Source organism: Syngnathus floridae, chromosome 12 (genome assembly GCF_059516105.1).
Source record: "Syngnathus floridae isolate MCC-2025c chromosome 12, RoL_Sflo_1.0, whole genome shotgun sequence".
Lineage (NCBI taxonomy): Eukaryota > Metazoa > Chordata > Actinopteri > Syngnathiformes > Syngnathidae > Syngnathus > Syngnathus floridae.
In genome coordinates, this window is record NC_142424.1 from 4885942 (window position 1) to 4909880 (window position 23939).

The following is a 23939-nucleotide window of genomic DNA, read 5'->3' on the forward strand; positions in this document are numbered from 1 at the left end:
AGCCACTACAAAAAAAACATTTAGCTACTTTGACTTAGGAGATTTTAATAATTTCACGACCATGCTTGTAACTAACTTAATTTACTTATATGTGATTATGATGCAGGGTATCAAATGAAACTTTTTACAGAGTCACAATAATGTTTTCTTTTGCTACACAGACATATACAACAGTATTACATAAGACTAATTTTATTCCACTCATAAAAGTGTGCAAGGCGCATGAAACATGGCAGCTTTGGGAGGAATATATTAGAGTTGTTTTATGTTAATACAAGAAATGATGCTGGAATAAATTTGCAACATTTAAAGCAAATCCATAAAGATGTGGTATGGGTAATATCCGAATCCAAAAATAGGCAATACCATTTACTAATTGATTTAATAACAATTAATGGAAAAATATATTATGAAATAATACTAACAACACACAATCATCGGGTATTTTATAAAAAATAAAGGATGCTTGTATGTTTAGTCTGTTACAAGTTGTGCTTTCAGTTTAACTGTATTGTTCATATACTGCATAATAGCATAGAAATATTTTTGTGACCCCTGAGAGGCTGGACACATCATCACGCCATCATATCCTGCGCTGTGGGAAAGCAAAATGTCCCCCATGTTAAAATTAAACCAAGAACCGTAAGAGAAGGTAGGCAGACTCCTGAAATGCATCTATAAATTGCAAGAAAATAGAAAAGGAAAAATATTGGACCCGTTATTATTTAACCTGTATACATGTGAAGTAACTTTAAATATGTCGGATTTGACTCTCATATGAATGTAGCTATTGCTGGAAAACATTGCAAGGGGAGGGTCAGATATTGACAGTGTGGGCATGTTTCTTGCACAAAGGCTTGTCTTTCTTGGAGAAGAAGGGTTGACCTTCCAGATTGGCGGTGCACACCTGAAGAGAAAGCCACACGTACACACGTCTCGGTTGTTATATGTCTCCTCAACTTGCTTTAGGGTTAGTAATGCTTGGACGTTTACTCATTCTTGGGATTCTGGGTAAGATAATCTAAGAGGTTTTTTTCCTAGATATTTTGAATGTGTTCCAGAAATATTTTGAATGAATTCATCTCATTTAATCCACATCATTATATAATTGTATGAATTTTAAGGTGGGGCACCTACCGCGCACACAAAGCAGGTGTCATGCCATGTGAATCCTAAAGCCTCCAAGAACTTGTCTCCCGCCTCAATAGGGAAGTCACAGCCATGGCAGTTTGTGCCAAACAATTTGTAGTAGTCTATAGAAAAAATGGCGGCACACAAAAAAAATAGAAATAAAATAAAAAGCATACACAGCATACCATGAATGTCCTATTTGAATGTACCCATTTCACAGTATGGCTGCCCATCCTCCATATGAAACATGTTGCCCCGGATTGGCTGCTGACAGGCCGAGCAGACAAAACAGGACACGTGCCAGGTTTGCTTCAAGGCGTTCATGATCTCCTGTGAACCAACACCGAGAAAATGTTAGAAAGAAATGGCTCGAAAAGAAAAGAATATATATACACACCGCTCTATGTTTGTATCATCTCAACAATACCAGTTACTACTTTCCTATTGACAGTTGCCAACCGAGAATATACAATCCAGCAGCTCACCCCCAGGATCTTCTGCTGGCAGAGGGCGCAAGTGGGAGCAAAGAACTGCTCGTAGCAGTGTTCGCAGTACACCTGGCCCTTCTCCTCCACAAACCCGCAGTCTGTCAGGGAAGAGTGGCAGTGGGCGCAGTTGAATTCCTCGGGGTGCCAGGACATGCCCATGGCTACTAGGAAGGGGCCCCTGTTAAGAAACCAGCAAATGTTAGCCTCAGAAAAGGTGTGTCAGAAAAGTTCCAGTACTGGCGTTATGTTATAGAAGGGTCAATGTCGCTTCTTCCCCTGAGCATCTGACAGTTCCTTGCTATTTCACTATATCACAGGTAAGAATGATTTTGTGATGCATGTCCTGGAACCTTGTGCGATGCTTTTTATTTGAAATGTCTCCATGACTACCTGATGACGTTATTGCACTTGCTGCACATGGGGGTGCGCGTTCCGGCCGGGATGTGCTCGGCTCTCTGCACCACAGAGTTGAGGTCCTGGGGGTGGGGCTGCGGGATGGGCCGGTCTGGGCCTTTGGGAGGGGGATTGGTAACCTTGCCGAACGAAGGGGCTGCACCACCCTTGAGGAAGCCTAAAATAAAGAGAAGGATTGGTGAATGTTCGGAGGGAGTTGTTGAATTAATGCGACTACGTCATCTTTAGGGTCAGAGGTCGCGGTACGGAAACGGTTGAGGTGGTTAGGTTAGTTTTGCCAGAAAATGTTTGACAGTCTCCCGTCTTTCCTTGCGTGATTCACGAGACCTCTCGAGCTCGCAGAGCAACCCCACCCACCACAGAAAGGAGATCAAATTATTTTTCCCACTGAGGCTAAAAAACATTCCCGCAGTCAGCGCGGACACCTGCGAAAATAACGTCCCGGCTTTCGGCTTAAAACAAATGCAAGGGATGCACTATGCTCTGTCTCCTCTCCGCTTTCAAAAACATTTCCAGGATGGAGGTGGCTGTTTTTCTGCCCTCGCACAAAGAGCTGGAGGGAAACGTGACAAGACCCACCGCTGGAAAGGAACGTTACGAGCCAACGTTAGAGAAGTCAAAGTGTTTCCTATACTTCCTTCCTTGAGTGCGGACTGTAAAGATTCAGTAAATAAAATAAGATACGATTGACGGGATGAGTAGACCTGGCGAACGAAGTGTGGCCGGCAAAACGACTCTTATGAACGTGACGGCTTAAATTATTTTAGGCTGAAGATACCTCTGCTTTAAATTCATTAATAATATCCAAGCAGTACAAGTGTAAACGAGCTGTTTGAATCCAAGTTGGTGATGAATATCTCACTCGGGTACGCTAACATACCTTCAAAGTGTATCACGATTGAAGCGTCATTTCGATAAAAGTGTCACGGTTACTTTGAATGTCTCCATGCCGAATGTGCACCGCTGGGGGGAAATTAGCTTTCGGCGAGGGTTCTTATCTATAACAAAAGTTGCTATGCTGAGAGAGTAAAGAGCACAGGGTGGGAGGGAAGGCTTGGTGGGAGCAATAAAGCAATGGTGTCATTGCAGTCAGGCTGCGTGAGTGAGATAAGGCGTGCGGAGTCAGCGTGAGACGACAACAAAACCCAATCACAGCAGGAGTCGCGTCTCTGTCTGCTCTGCTCAAAAGTATCTCCGTTTGATTACAGCTGCATTTCTTATGAAAGGATTATTAGGCTTATTCCAAAACATGTTTGAAGTGCTCCCATCTGGAATAGGCATTCATTCTGCAACTCATCTATATTCTGTCTGTGAGGAACTTTATGTTATTTGTTGGCCCATCAGGGCCATCATTTCCCATGATATGGAAGAATTACGACAAAGTGATGTTTTAAATACACAACTTGTAAATGTCTTTGTTTGACATAAAGTCAAGTATGTGTTAAGATGGCAAGAGAGTCTTCAATTGTGGCCTCCCTCTGGTATCTTTCAGCAGCCACTCCACAAGAGGCCTCACCATGGAGGCATCTTGCTCACTTCATGTTGCTGACTGATGCTTTTCATCAAGTACGAGGTCTGGTGAGAGTGGGGGGCCTGAATAAACAACAGCGTTCCTAATTTCATAATGTGTTTAAATAAAAGGGATCTGGAGGAAAAGCCATCTGAGCTCATTAACGGAACACCTCAGAGTTTTCATACCGCCCGTAATCTTTAAACGGTTTAGCGCTGGGAATTAACCCTGTTGGGATTGTTATGGCTGAGCTGTTTGGAGGAACGACAGCGCCCTCCAGTGGAAATAATGACTAACTATTTTGTATATAGAAGAGTGGTTGTAAAACTTTAACACACGAGTTTTTATCAATTCAAAAAAATAATACTGAATGATTTCTTGTAAATATATACATATATATTTATGTACCCCGGCTCAATAAAGTACCTGACGGACCCCCAGGCTGATAGGAGAGGTTGTTCTGGGCCGCGGGGCTCTTGAACGCAGAGGGAGCCACCACAACGTTGCCGTTCCGAGGAGGCGTTTGTTTGGAGTATGTTTTGGCTGCAGGCAAGGTGTGCACACTGGGAGAGGCTTTATCCGAGACATCACTAGGAAATAAAATAATAATGGAAATAAACACACAATCGGAATAAGACATTTTGTACAGACTCACTCAGGGCAAGGTAGGTTCAACTTCGTAGAGAACTTTATTCCCCAAACATAATACTGCGGCCTTTATGCCTGGTCCGTCTATCAATATCCCCCCCAATAAAGTTCAACTGTTCTAGTCTTTCTCCTAATTTTTATATTGGATTTTTTTCTTCCCTTTTCCAAGGCAGTCAGAATTTTTTTTTTGTACAGGTTATATGTCACAATAACGAGAAACAAATTAAATGATTGAACTTGGTCTCGAAACTGTCAAAAATCATCTTGCTGTAAATTATATCATGTAAATTATCTTACTATACACTAATAAGAATATCTTAAAAATGTGTGATTCCTTACAACACACGCGAAATCTACATCATCTCACATTACAAATAAAGTCACGCTATATATATCCACATCACTTTTTGAATATCTCTCACTACCCTTTTCATCAAGTCAATACAATTCATGTCATCATCTATCATGTCATATTAAAAATGCTATCTTGCTGTGCCTGTCATGTTAAAAATGTCTTATGCTACATCACGTCACAAAGAAATTGCCGCACGATACAATATGTCAACATTAAATATGGAGTCATCCCGAAGGACTAAAAGATGAAGCAAAGACAATAGGAAAGAATAAAAGAGTTTATTGGGAGGAATTTGTCAAGAATTGACACACGTATTCTACAGTGGTTAGAGTAGAAAGGCTTCAGAAAGAAAAAAACATAAGAAAAAAATAAGTGTGAAAGTGAAGAAAAACAAAAAAAGAGAGAGCGTCATGCTGTTGGTACTTACAAATATGCACCACATTGGGTCTTTTGTGTGCGTTTGAAAATAATCGATCAGGTTGATATGCCGTAATATACAAAGGAAAATAAATAAACAACTCCAAGTGATGCACAGCTACACATTTAGCACCTTTGCGGAGACGACATGATGCCAATCCCTGAGCTTGTTGTACTTGTGCTCTAAAACTTCGGGGTCCAACTTGGTGGCCCTGATTCACACCATCACACAGAAATAAAAGACAAGACAAGACAAGAGAGGAGAAAAGATTGGAAAGTGAAGAGAGTGAAACCAAAGAGCTGGCGAGGCAGGATGACAGGCCGCCATGATGTCATCAGAGTGACATTTGCCGGTTGTTGGTATTGAATATGGTTTGTGTTCGTTTTGGCAAGTCTACTTAATTACTCATATTTTCTGTGAATGAAAAAATAATGTCCTTGGCAGTCAGCTACAGAGAACATTCAATTTAAAACAAATCAATGCTGCCAACCACCAGAGAGATTTCTCCAAAACTAAATTAATTTAGGCAATATAAACTTGGATGGACTTTGAGTTTGGGATACAAGGATGAAGAGACAGACACACTTACTTTTTTCCATTGTTCTCGGGAGCGACCTCTGCAAAAAAAAAAAAGAATGAATTTATACTATGTATTGATATATATTTAAAATTTTCAACATATTTATTTTTTCCACACAAATATTATATTTAAAGTAATAATGGTCAATAATTTTACACTCACCATTTTCAGTGCCAGTGAGCTGGGCCAGGATCCGGAAGGAGCGGGACTGGGCGGTTCCGGTTTTCGGGTGCCAGTCTTCCGTGTCCTCAATTAGTCGCTTCTTGCTGGCTTCACTCAGAGCAGCTGCGTGGTTCATGTCCAAATCTTTCCTGTGTGTCGATCACAAAGTTGTGTTAGGTCAGTGGGCTATTTTATTATTTATCAGACATGGTGAACATGCTGGAACTCGTGCTCACACTCACTGACGTCAAAGACGTGGAATTTAATTTACAGGGTATCTTTAGGTTGACGAAGCCATTTTTAATTTTATAAAATATAAACGTAGTATTTTAAATTGTGTAAAGTCTAATTGAATACTTTGCAACGCTTCAAAATCTGAAGATACCCTGAATTTAAAAAAATGCCAGTGATGGTGTTCGACCACAAGATGGAAACAAAGTGCTTCATAACACTTCACTCGCTTCACTCCATAAGCAAAGTTTACACCTGCACAGAGGCATGCGATGCAAAAAAAAAAAAAAAAACGCATCCAAAATAATAACACTCGGTTTTATGTTGAATTTCTACCCTTATGTAAACACGCCTGCCTCACAATCGAGAGCTTCTTGGTTTGAATCTGCTGAAGCTCTTTTTGTGGCGTTAACATGTTCCCCTCCCAATGCACAATAACATTCACGTTAACTTCCTGAAGCATTTCTTTCGTGTCTCCATGCACGCAGTCTGTTAAAAAGATCACGTCTGTGTCAAGTGAAGCAAAGCCACCACCAAACGTCTGGCCGCTCTTAACAGAAGCAGTGATTGCGTGGGCCCTGAATAAACACGACACGAATAGAAACAGATGGAGCCGTTCGTGAGCTTGTCAACACGGCTGGCTGTACATGTACATATTTAATATATCTAGTGATCAGTCTTGAGCTGATAGCTGCCTGTGGTGTGTGAATATATTAGAATCAAAAATATATTACATTTAGACATTATTATCCGCAGTCTACATATATATGGGCCAAGTTGCTATGCAAGGGAACACTAATAAAAAAAAAAAAGTGCAAACATGCCATTAATCATAAACCACAGCAATGTGCAGAAAGTTACTGTAGAAGATAAATGATCATTCACAGGACTAACTTGTCGGAATCTCCTTGCACCTGTGAGGGGAGGAAAAAATGACAAAATTGGGAAGGACTGAAGCCAAGTCAGCGCATTGATCGTGCCATTTGGATAAAGAAAAAAAAGCCCTTCTGAGAAAATGTGAATACAGAAAAACCACAACAAAACATGCACGCATGCAGCAATGGATGATAAATGACGTGATAAACTTGGTTCTTCAAATGTGGATAGACACATTTTTGCTTTCGTACCCTCAAAGTGTGCCCACTTAAAAGCTGTGGTCATTGGAAATGGAGACCATAGAAGAAAAAACCTTAAAGACTCCACTTACCAAAAAAAAATACACAGCTGAGGTCTCATATTTGATATTTGAACCTAAACGGGTAGACGATGATTTTTCCATAGACTGCTTTGGAAATTGCATTTGGAGAAATATTTCTTAGATCGATGTCTGAAAGCTGGTGCTATATACAGCAGTCCTATAAATTATCCTGAAGGCGGTGTCAGAATAATTTGATCTCCTGCTCACTTTTCAACATTTGTTTCACCTCAAAATGTACAGGAATTGTCCATTACACAATTTCCCACATTCACGTGCCAAAATCATGTAGAAAGCCTCTCCTACGTACGTCACCCTTATATTCTGGAATATCCTAACAATATTCTTGTCCATAGAGTCTGATGGAACTCTGAGGGGAGGAAAAAAAAATCCTCACAGATATTTCACAGACATTATTTATGACGGTAGTATTAAGCCCACTGCAGATGAAGCAGCCGCTCCAGCTTGTTCCGAAAAGAAACTAAGCTGCCAAGATTGAGCTAAATCATAAAACTAGTGCCAAGGCAGCGGTGAGGTAGCATGAAGTCCAACGCTATGTTCTCCTGCCAGGACCAATCCCCTGCCCAATACTTGGACAAGATGAGCATTGTGCCTCGTGTGAAAACACTGGTGATGATTGAGGCTTTGGGAAAAAGGGGAATACGGGCGTGACGCGAGACAAAGCCGAGCGTAACGTTTCATTTTCTCCGGTAGCGTAATGTGCGGCCTCAGTGAACCGCAGCTGTCTCTGAAACCACCTACTAGAGCACACTTAACATACGTACCAATTTTTAACTTGACTGACTTTTATGATCCGCACGACAAGGGAAACGTTTACTCTATGTGCTTACTGTACGTCAAGTTCGTGGTTTACGCCAAATGACCGACACAGCTAGCTGACCACGACACTTTGATGGTGTATAGTACCAAAAGTGGCCTGTGGGAGGCAGTGTGGTGCCACAAACTGCCAGAAAATACAAAGAGCAAGAAAAAGTTGGCAAAGGAGAAGAAATGAAAGTAATAAAAAACAATCAGTCTTTAGAGCTTACAGGAACACAGGATGATGGTCTGATTGGTGGTACCTACCCATTGAACTGCTCCGACAGCCCCTGGCTCTCCAGGAGGCCTCGCCTTTGCCCCATGGCCACCTCGCAGGCGTTGTTGTTGGAATAAAGATTGATGGGGGAGTTATAGACGGACGGCTGCGGCACAGAGGGCTGGGAGGGAGGGGCCGTCACTCTGCCAGGAGAGGACGAACTTGACGAGGTGGAGGACAGGGAGCTGATGGTGGAGCGAGTGGGACTAGCCTGGGGAGCCGGAATGGGGTCCGGGGCGGCGAGGTTGGACTTGATCGGGAACGGAGGTTGCGGGGGTTGAGAGAGTGGTTGAGCTGGCGTGAATGCGGACGATTCGGAGGGGATGAAGGCCACTTTGGGGGCGGAGGAAGGAGTGGGAGAGCCTCTGTCGCCCCCAAATGGTCGGGCTGTCTTATTGTAGGCGGGACCGGCCTGGCTTGACGGCTTTGAGTATGTGCTGCTCGGAGCCGTGTGGGTGATTGGGACGGGCTTAATGATTTCTTGAGGCTCAACCTGCATCTAGTGGAGACACACGGCATGCAGCATACACAAACACACACACACAACAAAAGTGCTGTAATGCTTGTGAAAAAAGCTGCTTTCAAGCAACAACTGAACTGAAATAAAAAATGACAACACAATGTGGCATGCAAAGCACACCGACATTAACTCAGAAGGGCACAAAGTTTGTGAAGAAGAAGTCACGCTAATATTTGACACCATACCTGAGACCCGCCTTTGGCTGCACTTGAGGCTCTGTGAAGACAGAAAGAAACTCAAATGAAAAAAGGCTCTTTTTATAAACTAAAGGACAACGACGTCGGCTTATTAGCGAACCCCGCCCTGGGGTCAGATGTTGACGTCATTTGTGCGCGCACCTCCACTTGCTGTTTCCACTTAGCAGCTAATAGAGACAAAGCGGATTTTCCAGCGTACGTACGGAGCAAGGCCACGCTGAGCCAAAAAATACAGCAAAGGGTGTCGAGATCAAACGGCGCACATTCCATTAGGAAGATGATGTGTGTGACATCAGAGTGGCTTTCACACCCTATCTTTTCTCAGAGCAGGCTGACAAAACACGAGTAGGGTGGTCCCGGTGAACATCTGCTCGACCAAGCCTCCTCTGCTTTTTGTCTCGCCGACTTGACAGCTTGGACCCAACTGGACCAAGTATCCACACGGACATACTGTACTTTGGGGAAGGGAGAAAGATCATGCGTGTGGAAATAGGCACGCATTAGGTTATGTAACGATGTAGTGTCACTATTAAAATAGTTATAATGGAATACAGACGATCATTTATTAGTCATTACTACCACCACCTACCGTATGTGATTTTCTCTGGACTTCAAACATTTTTTTTTTACTGCTGTCAAGTCATAATTGCGTTTTGTCTTAACACATTGCATCTGAGTATTTTTTTTATATGAACATCTTTGAATCTGTTCTGGAAAATTGAACAAATTGTCGAAATTTGGCTCAAACGCTCCAATTGCAAGGTTGAACCTATCCGTGGCTAAATAGCTCCATTATGTCACTCAATGTGGGGGCATGACAGCTAAGAGACGTTAAGTGCTCCTCATCAACCTTGACTTTGCAATTCCGTCACGCTCACGCACACACGCGGACAAAAAGATATCCGAAAGGAAAGACTGGGGAGGTTAAGCGAAGGAATAAGCCTTGAGGGGGATAAGGCAGCATTTCCATCGTGTTGGCGTCTCGTCGAGAGCCAAGAGAAACAGTCTGGCGTGCGGCATTTGACTAAATGATGGAGAAGGTAGCGGACGCGCAACCCAAGTTGATAGTCGGCTGATTAGAGCGGAACCTCCGCGTAGCTCTGACTTCAAACATCTGCCACTGTCGATTATCTTCCATTAACTGGCATATTTTGACGCGAGCGTGATTTGCATTGGAGGCCCAACAGGTTGACGAATAGCGTCAGTTGGAGAGGCGGGAGTGTTCCATTATTGGAGCCGCTCCCGTTCGCTCATTCTTGTCTTCCGACCGCTACGCCACAAGCGGAAGAGGCAGCCAGGAGTCAGTGGGGGATTATTAGACTGTCATCTCCTCCACCCCCAAAGTCGGAATTGCGGCCGAGCCATGGCAGTGGCGCTGCACGAATATTCAACCCGCAGCTGCGTTGGACCTTCTGACTCGAGATTACAACGCAGTGTTTTGGGTCACTGATTTCCATCGGAATGTCAGCGGTCGGTCTGAAATCAGTCATTCTTTGGACTGAAATGTAAATATTTATGAAATCCTTTCATGGTTTTGACCTAGCATCTGCAACACAAGTTTCTTGTTCAATTTGATTATGTGTGTTTAAGCAAATCCATGTTTGGGAAAAATAGAAGACAATGGGGTTGAGAGAGAAAACAAAAATGTTTTATGGATAAAGTTGTATTTAAAAAAGGGGTTTGTGCTTTAGCTTGCTAACTAGCTAGCTCAGATGTTTTTTCAAACAGCAGCAAAGTGCAAATATGAAGTTTGAAGTGATAAAAATTAGAGCATTAGAGGAAGACAAACACATTTCTGAGATACAGAAAACAAATAGATTTTTTTTTAAAGTCATACAGGCTGATAGTGTTCAAATTTTAAGCTTACGACGCATTTAGCTAAGTAATAAAAGCCGAGGATGTGGTCTGTATTATCTGTCCCGACCAGGTGCTGCCAAATGCAACCTCTGGGGAGAGGTGTTTGATTACAGCGTGCCGCATAGTTCAATGACAATAAATAAACATCAATTATCATTCTTTCCTACGGCTACTTCCCACAGCTGGATTGCGTAACTCAAGTGTTGGGACTACGACAAAGCCATTGAAGTGCAGCGTAAACTTTTGGTCGCATCAACTCAAAGCACAATTCAAGGGATCATACTTCTCGGATAAACACAAATTTTAATTTTAAATTCTTGTTATTACACTTGCCTGTGACTCTATGAGATACAAGCCATCTGTTCTTCTTGCCTATGATTATTTCTTAAGGTCTGATAGCCGGAGAAGATTAGACAAAGTCAGAGTCCAAGTTTTTTTCTTTCACCTAGCAACAAGGGAATAACATCAGCATCAGTGAACCAGAGCTCTGCCCAGACAGTATATGGAAAGACTGCTCCGTTTGTAATACCTCAATGCGTGCAGGCTACGCAGTTTTGTCTATCTTAAAAATGCGTGTGACAGATGAAAAATCGAAATCATACAATTTATGAGTTGCAAGAATAGAGCATGTTTGGTATTGTTTGTTTGCACTCTCGAAACGGTTATTTTGAGAGAAGGAGCTATTTGAGGGTTAATTTATGAACCCTTAAAGTAGTGGTTGGTTACATGATCCGTTTGGAAATGGACAAAGGTAAACACGTCTAGAGGCTGAAATGTCTACCTCTCGAGAGTTGGAGCCTGGGACTAAACCTTACTCGCATAAATCATCTTTTGGCAGTTTGGACGAATGTTATTACAAACCCGAGAGTCTTTATCTGTGAGGCTAAAGATCCTAAATCACATTCTGGGGACCAAGCTGGAGAAAGACAAAATAGCGTTTGCTTTTCGGGAGAATTTTAATGACACCCAAATGTAATGGTGCAAGGAGTCTTAAAAGAGCCTTGTGTGTATATATTTGGAGACCTGCACTTCGTCAACACCATGTTTGGATGTATCGTGCATCCGGTGGCCATAGAAGATTACATGCAGATGTGGCACGGAGCTATTTTAGGATCATTTTCCCATCATTAAGTGGCAAGGCTCTTTTCTAATTCCATCTGCCGATAGAACAGGTCATTCGAAAAAAAAACTAGGACTTTTTTTTCCTGTCATCACATTTTACAGCTTTGAGCGTGTGCGTGCCATGCCACTTGTTTTTTTTTTTTTTTCCATTGAGCAACGTACTATTGCGTTTGGCACAAACAAACTGCTCGTGAATGCGTGCCATTTGCGTTTGTTAGTAAGTCGTCATGAAGCGAACAGCCCGCTGTTGTAATTTTGGGAGATGGTGGTAAAATCAAATCACTAACAACAGCACAGTCAGAGGCTAACACAACCATACCAATGAATATTAAAGGGATCCTGTAGTGGAAATTTTAATTTTTCCTATATAAAAAAGTATTTGAGAAATTTTGGCTAATATAAAAAGTACCACAATTACTAATCTGTCTGAAAGTCTAGCTCAAAGCCAAAAACTACTGTAAGCAGAGCTGCAGATTAGCATTAGCCGACAGCGCTATCAGCATTAGTTTCTGATAAATCGCACATATCAGAATCAGTGGCGAGTTCTGGTCAGAGTTGCTCATGTGGTGGATGACGGTCAGTATCGTTTTACTATCGGCAATGGAATTCCAGGTCTCTTCCTTTTCCTAATGGGCAGAGCAGAGGAACACTTGATGCACTCGGCGCGACTTGACATAAAGCACAGCTGAAACCCCAGCTGATGACTTCAACAGATTTTAGGTCCGTGCGTGAAGCCGGCCTCTAAGAGCCTGTCTACAACTGCTAATTAAGAGTGCTAAAAAGCAGACATTTCATTGCCTTACAGATATATAACAGATTCTTACTTTTGACATATTTTAAGACTATAATATGAAACTCTTGTGTCTACTAAGAGCATGAATTCCAAATGTCAACCCACTAAAACTTGACTGTGTTGGTTACCTCTGTAGATTTAGGCTCAGATTGCCCGTGCAGGCTTTAATCTTGTTCTGGGCTTCGAGGTGGTTCATGGTGTCGGTGGAGATGCCATTTATGGAAAGGATGACGTCTCCCACGCTAATCTTGGCTTTGGCTGCCTTTCCTCCATCAGTCAGCTGCAAAGTTACATGCAAAAAAAAAAAAAAAAGTTACTATTTGCATCAAAGATTAGAATATATAGTGATGGTGCAAATATAATTTGGCTAAATTCTGTTCTCCCCGCAAATCGGACAATTACGATCAATAGCCAATTAATCGGAGTACAATAAGGACACCCAAAAACGCTGAAACATAAAATCCTGGCACTTGGGATCCAAAAAACTGATTACATATTACAATGAGAACCTTGTCTCCAAGGCGTGGCGTCGTCAAGGCAACCCAGCGTCGTGAATCACTCAACGCACCTTGTTTACGCACTCGAAACCTGTACAGCCATGCTGGCTGCCATCATGAAAAGAACGCTGCGTAATCATGAGTTTTGCTCTCGCTTGGTTTCAACATATCTATGTGTGGCATCTCTCGAGCCTGAAAGGCAAGGACGGGCTTTAGGATTTATTCTTTGCTGACTGAGAAATAATTTTCAAAAACAATTTGATTTTTGGAGTCGGGGGGCTATAGCAATTTTTTTAAATTGTTTGCAGTATTTTTACAAGTTGAACAACAGATAAAGTGTAATTTTCAAGGATAATTAAGAGTTCCCAAATGAGTTTTTCCCACGAATATCACCAATTAAGAAGTCCCATTCCCACCATTCCATTGTTTATGAAGAAATTCACACCTTTCTCTCTCTGCGTTCAGATTAGCTTACGTAAGTGTTTCCACGGTTTAAAATAAGAAGACAATGGGGGCAAAAAACAACGTACCATTGTTCTCGACTTCACAATAGCCCAAATAGGGAAAAAGGAGCTGGAAGGAATGAGGAAGGGACAGAGGTGGAGGCCAAAGCTTAGAGGGACACTGACTCATTTCTTTGGAGTCACGCTTCCTTGGGTTCACTCGGTAGCCTCCGAGGGGGTGACGGAAGCTTATGTAAGTCTCTCGGAAAACCATGATGCCATAAAAGCGAGTCCTGAGGTGTTAACCGGTCACGACAATGACTCAGCCGGCTCCGGCGTCTGTCCTGATTCACTTACTCGTAACGAAACGACATACTGGCAACGGGTGCCTCTTACTAAAACAGGAAACTTAACGGGGCAAAGAAAAACTGTTGAAAGGCCGCTGAATGCGTTTGGATGGCTGGGTCCTTTGTCTTAACTTCCCAGCATTAGCGTGTTTGTGGGTTGTCAAGCTAATGGCGAGTGAAAAAGAATTCTCCCCTTGTAAGGACCAGAGAAACAACAACAATGTGTAGCGCTATATAAGGGAAATTTACTAGCAGACGATTTGTGGGCACGAAGGGGAAAAATGTCTGTAATGTACTTTTATATATACGTGGTTAGTCGTGTTTAATGCCCAGCCTGCGGTGAACTTCATGGTCAGTTTTTCCTCACATAGACACAAAACTAATGAGTGTTACTGGCAGGTGAAGTCTGTAATATGTTTGAATGACAAGAAGATAAGTGAAGTGGAAGTTTGGCTGTAATGTCCGACAAAAAGGAGGAGGATGTTTTCGCAATGTGGTTTTGATGAATATCAGTGGATTTGAAAGATTTTTTAGTTCAAACCGGGACATAAGGAATGAAACAAAGTTATTCTAATTTGATTTTAAAGTGGCTTCAAAACCATTTTGGATGATTTGGTTTTGAACAGAGGAGCTTGTATTTATATTTTTACCATCTGTTCAATAAAGCGATAAAAGTTTGTTGTTCTAACTAGTGGTGGTAGACTTTATGAAATCAGCTAACATCTACACCTACTGTGTCATTCATCATTACAGTTTAAACTGCATGATTTATTGTTTTTACATTGTATAATAGCAGCTGGTTGTTGTTTTTTTCATTTGGAAGCCTGTTCAAATACCAAAACCAAACAAATTAAAGGTGAGCCGGCGTCCCAGCGCAGCCTCCCAAAGAGTTTCCCACTGTAATGCCGAACAGCCACAGTACTTAAAAGTTGGATTCGGAAAGCGCAAAGGCTGTTTGAGAGGCTTTGTGTTACTTTGGCCAAAACCTTTCGAAAGCTCTAAAGAGTCTCTCAAAGTATCCGAGGGATTCGACTCACTGCTGTGGTCCGCTCCGCACATACTTGAAAAATATTGCACAATACACGTTTGATTTATCCACTTTAAATCCTGTGGCGAAGCACGATGAAGATGATTAAATTAGTACCTACATTGCACTTTGATGTATGCGCGTTTTCCCCGACTGTGAAATATAGATAACATATGGTTGTTTCTGTAGAGGATCCAACGAAAAACACTTTACCCGACATCAAATGAGCCCGGACAGATTAACGGCCTCCCGCCATGTGTCTTCAATCCGACAAAAATGACAATAAAAAGAATAATATAGATCTATTTAAGTGTTTACTTAGAAATACTCGAAAAGGAATGGCGTAAACTTCGAGTGGATGTTGGTGAAAGCTGTTTTTTGGCTTTTAACAGCTCGATCTCTGCTCTGTGGAGTACGCCGCTGCCAAAATGGAAATTCTTCACTATGCAGACGAGCGCGCTCGGGACTTTTTCACACAATGGAGAAAGAAAAGAGGGCATTAAGTGAGATGAATGAAAGTACTTCCTGTGGAGGACACGGGCCACAGACGATATATAGCGAGCGCATCATCATTTGGAATGTTCCTAATTTTCCCCGCTGTGGCGCTTCCTGCCCTCCCGCCAGTGAAAGCGCGACGTGAGGAAGAAGGCCGCCGTCACCTCGAGAAGGAGAAGTCGTGTAACAGGAAGTGCTTCGCGATACCAGCCCGCATGCTTAAGTCGACTAAGATGGATGACCTTATATGGAAGAGTTTTTTTTCTCCCCCCACACACTGTTTGTTAATGGCACTAATGGCGAGGCCGAACGCAACAATCCAGGGGGCGCCAAATACTTCAGTATTCAAACATCCCAATTAAGACCTCAAAAAGCGGGTTCAACACATGGTTGTCATGGTTTGACGACAGCCTCTTATTACTTCAATGAAGCCTTTGGAAAAGCCGCGGCGACCTTAAACAGGAGCGCTTAGTCAAATCGCCATGACAACACAAACAAAACAACACAAAAGCAGCGCGACACGGCGCTTGAACACTGAACGCTCTGTAGTCCGCTTCAGAAACAAGCCAGAGGATATGAAAGCAAAGGGAGTACGCAAAGGGTTCCAATCCAGAATTCCTTTTCTTTCCCTTCATAACACGATGTGTGTTTGAGCTTATGTGACAGGAAGCCACTGGGGAAGCCAAGACTGCCATGAAGGCAAAAACAGTTAATTGAATTTATCTTCTGGCAAGTGGGCCTACTGTCGTTGCCCAGTTGAGCTATAATAGTCGTCGGTAGCTCACAGCTTCGCATTCCCTGTGTTGACAGACAGACAATGGCAGTTAATCGGTGTGTAAAAAATTAAGAGCGCTATTTATAGACCGGGCAAGGTTGTTGTGTTGTGGAGCTTGTTTGACTGCGACTGGAAAAAAAATCTCTTCATTGCTAGTGGTGGCATTGAAAGTTTGGCAAACAGCTCACGCTCGCATTTTCGAGTCCCACGGAGTCTCAAGTAACCGCATTGATTGTCACAATCCTCCAGGCCGAGTTCCAGTTGAACTGTCTTTACTTGGACTCTCATTAGAATTAAATGTTAGCACGAAATGACCGAGCGAAAGCCGTCTGAGTCAATAGAGTCTTGTTTAATGAGTTCAGGGCAATTGCTAAATCAGGAAGCGTACATATCCAAGTATGGATGCAGAGGCTTCAGAGGAGTTATGGCAACCACTCAATGGCAATTTATTTTGGCTATGTCTAAGAATGAAAACACGAGACAGATCATGCTGGGAAGCCACTAAATACATAGTGGTAGAAATGACAAGTACACGGACATGGTGACTAATAGCACGGAAATCAAAAGATTCCAAATAAATGGACCGGCAGACAGCATGTAGTCTGGCAGCAAACATACAAGCTGTTTATCTTAATGTTTTCCTATAAAAATCCGTAATTTTGGTCGTGTGGGGGAAAAAATGGCTTAAGTAGGTCTTCATTACTTCATGATAACAAACAATGCGCATTACCATCATCGGTGTTATACTTGAACACAAAGAGTGGAGCAACACACGGAGACAGAAAATATAATAATCACAATCCTCCAATAAAAAATAAATATTACCGGAACATCGGACCACCCTCATACATTTTCAAATTTCTGTGTTATTAGCTATACAGTATAAATGTATATGTATGCACTGAATTTCTCACATCACACTAAAAAATGACTAAATTGGGGAAACAGCATAAAGGGCTGATTTGTTTGGATCTAATACATACAGTATTTCTGAAAATCCTTTTTTACTTTGCTGGTGTGGAATCCACATTTGCCGTGATATTGTGTACAGGACGCATACATTTCCAGGAAATTTTCTACCGCCTCAACAACATTTGACTTTAATAATAGTGCTACGTGTAATCCGACCTATGGAATCCAAGCACATACTAAAACCCGTACAACAGTGGCTTGAGTCTGGCTATTTTTTGTTAGTATAGTAAGGTGATATTTTCAAACCCAAACACCTATTGAATGTCCACTTTGCATATTTTCCCAGCGGAAAGTTGGCCAGAAATTTAAATAAGCATGATGCACCTCTCTAACATGAGCGAAGCAGACAGCACACACTAGCATATATATATTATAACCACGAGTAATTTGGTCTGTAAATCATCCAGCGGACACGGCGGGTTCTCGGTATTCCATTCACAGAGCAGATGCGCATATGTTTATGATCAATACTGATCATTTGAAACAATGTCTGGTCACGCTGGGACACCGCACTCATTATCATATATGGTACGTAGATGCATCGGGGTACACCCGTCTGTGGTTGGTCTCATACAAGACCAGCCTTCCATAATTGGGCCGAGATAATCAAGTGGCTGTAACATGTGGTGAATGACATCATAAATCTTGTTTTGTATACAGTACTGCGAGCGGAGTCTATTTTGCACCGTGAACCGTGAAATAAGCTCGTGGTCCAAGCAGTTTTCTCCTCACTCATCAAAATCAGGAAGTAAATGAATGTTTCAAATCAATGGCAGATGTTTCCATATCTCAATTCTGGATAGACGCCTCACTCTTGAACAAACAACTCAATCGCTTTCGATCGACATCCAGGTCATAGGTCATGTTCCCTTTCTCTAATGACAACTTGAATGTTTTGAAGTCTTCAAAACTTGTCTGATGTGTTAAGCCTTTCGAAAGTATCAGCTGCGGCACTCCAGCTTGCCCTTGTTTTGTTTTCAAACACGAATGACCTTCAAATACATCTGACCCATGCGGGGCAGCCCTTCCCTCTAAACGCAAAAGACACACTGCGCTTTCGGCCCCACCCCTCCATAGGGGGCCACATTGTTGCGTGAGGGGACGTGTTTGCTCATACGGGCAGTGGCTGTGCAATTGAGGCACCAAATTTAATTCAATGATTGCGGAAATGTTAGCCCCCCCCAAAAAAATGGCTTCAAACAAGAGCGAATCTGAAATCAAATTGCTCTTTCCAACAACACAAAGAGTGGGCCCATAATCCTTCCTCATATTTACAAAAATGACTTGCATTCTTGTTTTTACGTCTCACTTGGGAGGTTGCATTTTCCGATAAGCGAAAACAAACAAGAGGAAGACTCCTTCCTGGCAAAAATGACAACGAGCGGAAATGTCAACCATTCACATCCACGGAGAAGAAAATATGTTGAAGACAGACTAACGACTTAATTCAAGAAATGTTCCCCACCATTACTCCCCCTTGCAAACTCAGCTGACTGCTTATTTTTAACCCAGTGGCAAAACACGACAGAGTCAATCCCAGTCACGTTCTTAACAACTCGTGAAACTTTTATGAGTCCCTCCACATGCCTCGCGTACACACACTACGGCACCTCCAGAAATCCATAACAGTCCAACCGATACGCCATCAATCCACACGTGTTTCTTCATAATCACATATTGATGACAAGTATGCTGCGTGCCGGCGCGACAACATAATGTCACGCATTCCAAGTTTATCTCGGTGGAAGCGGGACAAAAATAGGCCGAGCTGCTCGGCCGGCCTGCTCGAATCATGTCGGCAACTTTGTACTTCGAGACGCTTAAGTGTTCCTCAAAAGAAGTTGAGCTGTAACCGATGCTGCCGGCGACAAATAAACAGCTCGCGACCTCGGCTGTGACACCGAGATTACGACTTCATAACAGGAAGCAGTCGGCTAAATAACGCGGCGCATTCCACAAGAATCAGATCCTCCTTTAATTCCTTGGAACAATCAAGCGTGTTCAAGCCCTCACACCAACGACATAAACAGTCGAACTATGTATAGGATAGGCAGTGACTCCTCCCTTAATATTCCTCTAAAATCATGTGGCCCCCGATAGTTATTACTGAACCACAGCGGCTTTCTGAAGTTTCCATCATATGGCAAATTTAAGGAGAATTTTTAGATGCTCCAATGTGGACCTAGCATTTAAAGTTTACTGTTTTTCACATGGGGGCCAAGCACTAGCGTAACATCCCTCATTTAAATGACCAAAATGACAGTAAATTGTGGTTCATAGGAGGAATTCATTATGCCCGGTAAATGCATAGAGGCGCTTAGAAAGTATAACAATCATGGCGGAATTTGTAGCATTGGAGTTCGTTCCATGGCCGAGCTAGTAATTCACTTTACTCGTATATTAAATCAATTTTACGCCTTTGGAATGAATTCAATTGTTATAAAACTATTCCAGCCGTGACGTAAAAAAAAACACCACATAAAAAAATCGTCAAGACAGTAATATTTGACGTCTATTCTGGTCAATGGCAGTGAATGAGTTCGAGGTTTCTTTAGCACTGAATATCACACGCAAGTGTAGCACGGATGGGCCACATGCCCGAGAGGTCACACAGGAGGCGTCGTCGCCACTCACCCGTGAAATCGTAAGGGGAAGGCCGAAGTCCTTCCCTCCTTGTAGTCTAAAGCCCCACGGGGCCGAACCAGCCAGGGTGACACTGTAGTTGGTCATGATTCACCTGAGGGACACACAAGAAGATTTCATTAGAAAGGATCCATCATTTTTTTTTTTTTTACTCGATTATTTTTCCACTTTGGGTCGCTGTTTGGCTATAAAGGGAGGAGCCTGGCCCGGTGAGTGACGTGGGGGGTCAGGGGAAGCTGAATCAAAAATGAAGACAGTCATGAAATTTCTAGATGGCTAAAACAAGCCAATATGGAGCCAGATATCGTTTAGAATGTCGAGTATGGAGTCAAGGGAAGGATTTGGAAATGAAGAATGGCTTGGCAATAGTATTCCTTTCGACAGACTGGGAGACGCTTTGGCTGCAATCTCCACTGTGGTCTAGACGATATCCTGGTTGCTCTGCATCCATAAAATCCATTTCGTTAGCATACAAATGCTGATGAAGAAATCAAAGTGGATTGGAGACACACCCCGGGCAAAAATGGCATGCCAGCGCTCGCTTTCCACTGAGTGCCAGCTTCATTTTTTTTTTTTTTTGCGGGTGGGCCAGTTTGAATGCATAGAGAAAAAAAAAATTTCGACTGACTATGCACATGAATGGGACAGCGCCAAATGTGCACACATATGTGCACCACTCCGATTATTTCACGCGTGATTAAGTTTCACCGGTTTAAGCCCTGTTTTTGCATTCCCCCTGAAAATTGCAAGCGCTGGGACAAGGTTAAGTGCTGTCACATGTTCACAGTTGAAGAGTTGGAAAGAAAATTGCCTTGTCATATTTACAGAACACCGCTTGGGTTTTAATACTTCGCCGTGTGGATTTTATGACGGCGTCCAGCGGGGAGACTGCGTGAACTCTGCCACAGTGCTTGTGGAATTATTGGACCTGTGACCTGTCTGACAGGAAGGGTGGAAGCTGACATGAAAACATGACATCAAAGTCATTAACGTCACACATGACCAACGGAATTACATGGAAAAAGGGTCGAGTTTTCAACAAACAATCGGGACTCCCCTGATCTTGCCAAATTTGAAACCTGCCCACGGCTTTCACAACACTCTGGCAAGGACTTAGTCATGAACGATGCCTTGTCATCTTCGGAGAATGTCACGTTGTGGTTTTTAAGTGCCTCCTTCTGGGGGCACGCTACCATCTGTCGCGGTCTGTCACCTGGTCGGCCTCATCAGAGAAGCCCGAAGGTCCTTCCAAATAGTAAATGGAGGGGAGGCAACAAGAAATTAAATCACATGTGAACATCTATTGACTCTATTTATATCTCCCACTTTTACTGACAGTCTTCATCCGCAATGTGACCTTCAGCCGTGGTGGGCCAAAAAGTGGGATTTCTGTCGTGGTTAACATAGTTCACCTCTCCATTAATTTTGGTTATCATTATTAGAATAAAAATAATAATCTCAAGAACCAATACCCAAAAAGACACAGAAATTCTGTTTTGGTTCATTTTGTTTTTCCTATTTTTGCTTGTCCTACCAAGTGTTTCTGTTTACTACCAAATTTGAGCCGAGTAAATTGGGCGGGTGAGGCAATACACCAAAACATTGGACTTTTCATCATTGTGTGATGAGACAGATGACTCGCTGGAAAACAGGAAACTGGATTAACGCAACTACAAAATCTTCCACTCGCCACTCATCAAGTAGCCACACCCTCCTTCCAGTAGTTGTCATGGTAACAACAGTTATCCTTGACCCTGCAGTACTTAATTCAAGGTATAACTTTATTCTACCATATAAGACCAAAACGTTTATGTATAATAAATTTGATATTAAAAAAAAAAAAAAATCACACTTTTTCAAAATGGCTGAGCCCAACAGATGACTGAGACAGATGCCTTTTTATGAATAGACTACAACTATGTGAGTTATAGTCCTTCTGGATAGCATTTCATAACCCACTGGGAAATGAGGCACCTAATCTTGATAAGAACTAAATTGCAGTCTATCAGATCACACTGAACCAGGCCCACATATCATTTCACAAACTCCCTAATATGGAGAAGACAAACATTGCTCTCATGTCGCTGCTTGCTTTTGCATTCACCAATAATGTCGTGCGTAGACATGAGCGGTCACGCCTGCCGATGAAAGAGGGCAGTGCAGCGGGCATATTCAACAAGCAAACTTTCCTGCTTATGCTCCACGTCAGCCTTATCTTGAGGAATAGCACTTTACTGCACTTTATATTTCAGCACGTTCACACCCAAATAAAACAGAGGTTAAAACAAAAAACATGTCTGCCTGTTTTAAAAAATGACAGGAGTGATTATTTTGCAATACATGTGCATTTAAGCAATCTTGTTACCAACTTCGGTGGATTCTTGAGTTCTACACGCAATTCTGAAGTTGCAAGTATTGCCAAATTACATTTTTCTCTACCTTAGAAGTTCCACTCTGTATATTTTTAAACCCTACATGCTTGTGTAAATCTGTAATAAACCCAATGAAAGTTCCACACATTTCTGAGCAGTTTATTGAAGCTATAAAAACTTCTCAAGCCACTCAAACAATATCGCTCCGAGTGCTGTTCCCATTAAAATTAACGCACTCTATCAATTCAAATTGAGCATAACATTGTTGAAAGCAAAAAATATTCACAGCCTTGACAGTATTGGCCCGCTCTATTGCATGTGCCAGATTGCCTTCAGGAAGTATTGATTAAAAGGAAAACATCTGAGTGAGTTTCGGTGGCTGTGCTCATACGTCATGCGCATTCCACACGTCAGGTGGCAATTTGACCTGCTTACATCATTTTATTTCCTCACAAAGTTCATTTCACATTCCATTTATGACTGTTACATGCTGTGGATTAAAAACAGAACAAGCCTTACAGTTCTTTTCATTGATCAACGCCGCAAGCAGACCTTGTTAGACTAGAAACCGTCAACCAACCATTTTTGGCAGCAATTCGTGTTGTTCATGACCTCCGGTAGGACGTGTTCTAACCTGAATTTACGAGACGGCCTTTGTGCATATTCTGATAACACTGATGTATTGATGCCAGATTCTCAAATTCAACACATTTGTGCCAAAATTCCACCTGACCTCCAGCACTGTGTAATATAGTGGGCTAGACTGTGAGGCTGGATTTGATATAATTTTATTTTTTTTGGGCTTTCAAGTGTGACACTTGGAACATGGTCCATGGCAACTTAAAAGGATGAAACACATGTAATGTGTCATCTTCAAATCATAATCCGGTGTCTAAAAATCTGTAATATAAAGTTTGGAACCCACCCATAAAAACCAAACGTTGATGTAAAACTAATATTTGTACTGAAATATTTTTTCTCCCTGTCGCTGACACTTGTCATTTACTTGCAATTTGTGTCTATGCATGTACTTAGCTTCATGTGATTGGTCAGTGTAAATTAAAATGAAAGAAAATAAAATTAAAACTAATATGTACTTTCAGAGGACCAGGCACGCCCACTCAAGTCATGAGACGAAGTAATAATTAAATTTCTGTTCTCTTGTTTACACTAGGATTTAGTGCAACTTAGTAAACTTCTTAAATTACTCATCAAATTAAACCAAAAACGTTCCATTTGGCTTCCTTAATGAAAGTAGAATAAAACTCCTGTAATGACAATATTGCTTACCCTTGTCCATAAGTCATTCAGTCGTTCAAGTGAATGAAAATGTCCAAAATGAAGCAATACGGAGGCAACATGAGCATATAAAAGTCTCCCCGAAAATGATGCCTCGTGTGGGGCTTACCTTGCCTTGCGGAGCCGCTCTCTGCCGGTGCTCGAGAGAGGAAGAGAGACGCGTCGGGTCAGTCGGTTCTCAGCTTGGAGGGCAACTTACAACTGAATTGAGTGAGCGGAACTAAGACTTCCGCATGTACGCCAGCCTGCCGGTAGGAGGGCCGCCGCCAACGAGTGAGGCGGAGAGAGATAGCTTGCCCTCGGGCGACACACAGTGGCAGGCTGGCGTCAATGAGCAGAAAAGCACACTGGA

General features: G+C 42.3%; 1 protein-coding gene across 1 annotated transcript; it reads right to left on the reverse strand.

Annotated features, from left to right (window-relative positions):
- Positions 1 to 176: 176 nt before the first annotated feature.
- On the reverse strand, positions 177 to 23852 carry pdlim5b (PDZ and LIM domain 5b). The gene is made up of 13 exons (XM_088391494.1): positions 23697 to 23852; positions 19908 to 20010; positions 12846 to 12997; positions 8934 to 8964; positions 8219 to 8727; positions 5707 to 5855; positions 5554 to 5581; positions 3970 to 4133; positions 2010 to 2190; positions 1617 to 1797; positions 1341 to 1461; positions 1138 to 1253; positions 177 to 907 (listed from the first exon to the last, which is right to left on the reverse strand). The coding sequence occupies exons 2-13, from the start codon at positions 20001 to 20003 to the stop codon at positions 818 to 820; spliced, it is 1818 nt and encodes a 605-aa protein (XP_088247620.1). The 5' UTR covers positions 20004 to 20010; positions 23697 to 23852; the 3' UTR covers positions 177 to 817.
- Between the last annotated feature and the right edge of the window lie 87 nt (positions 23853 to 23939).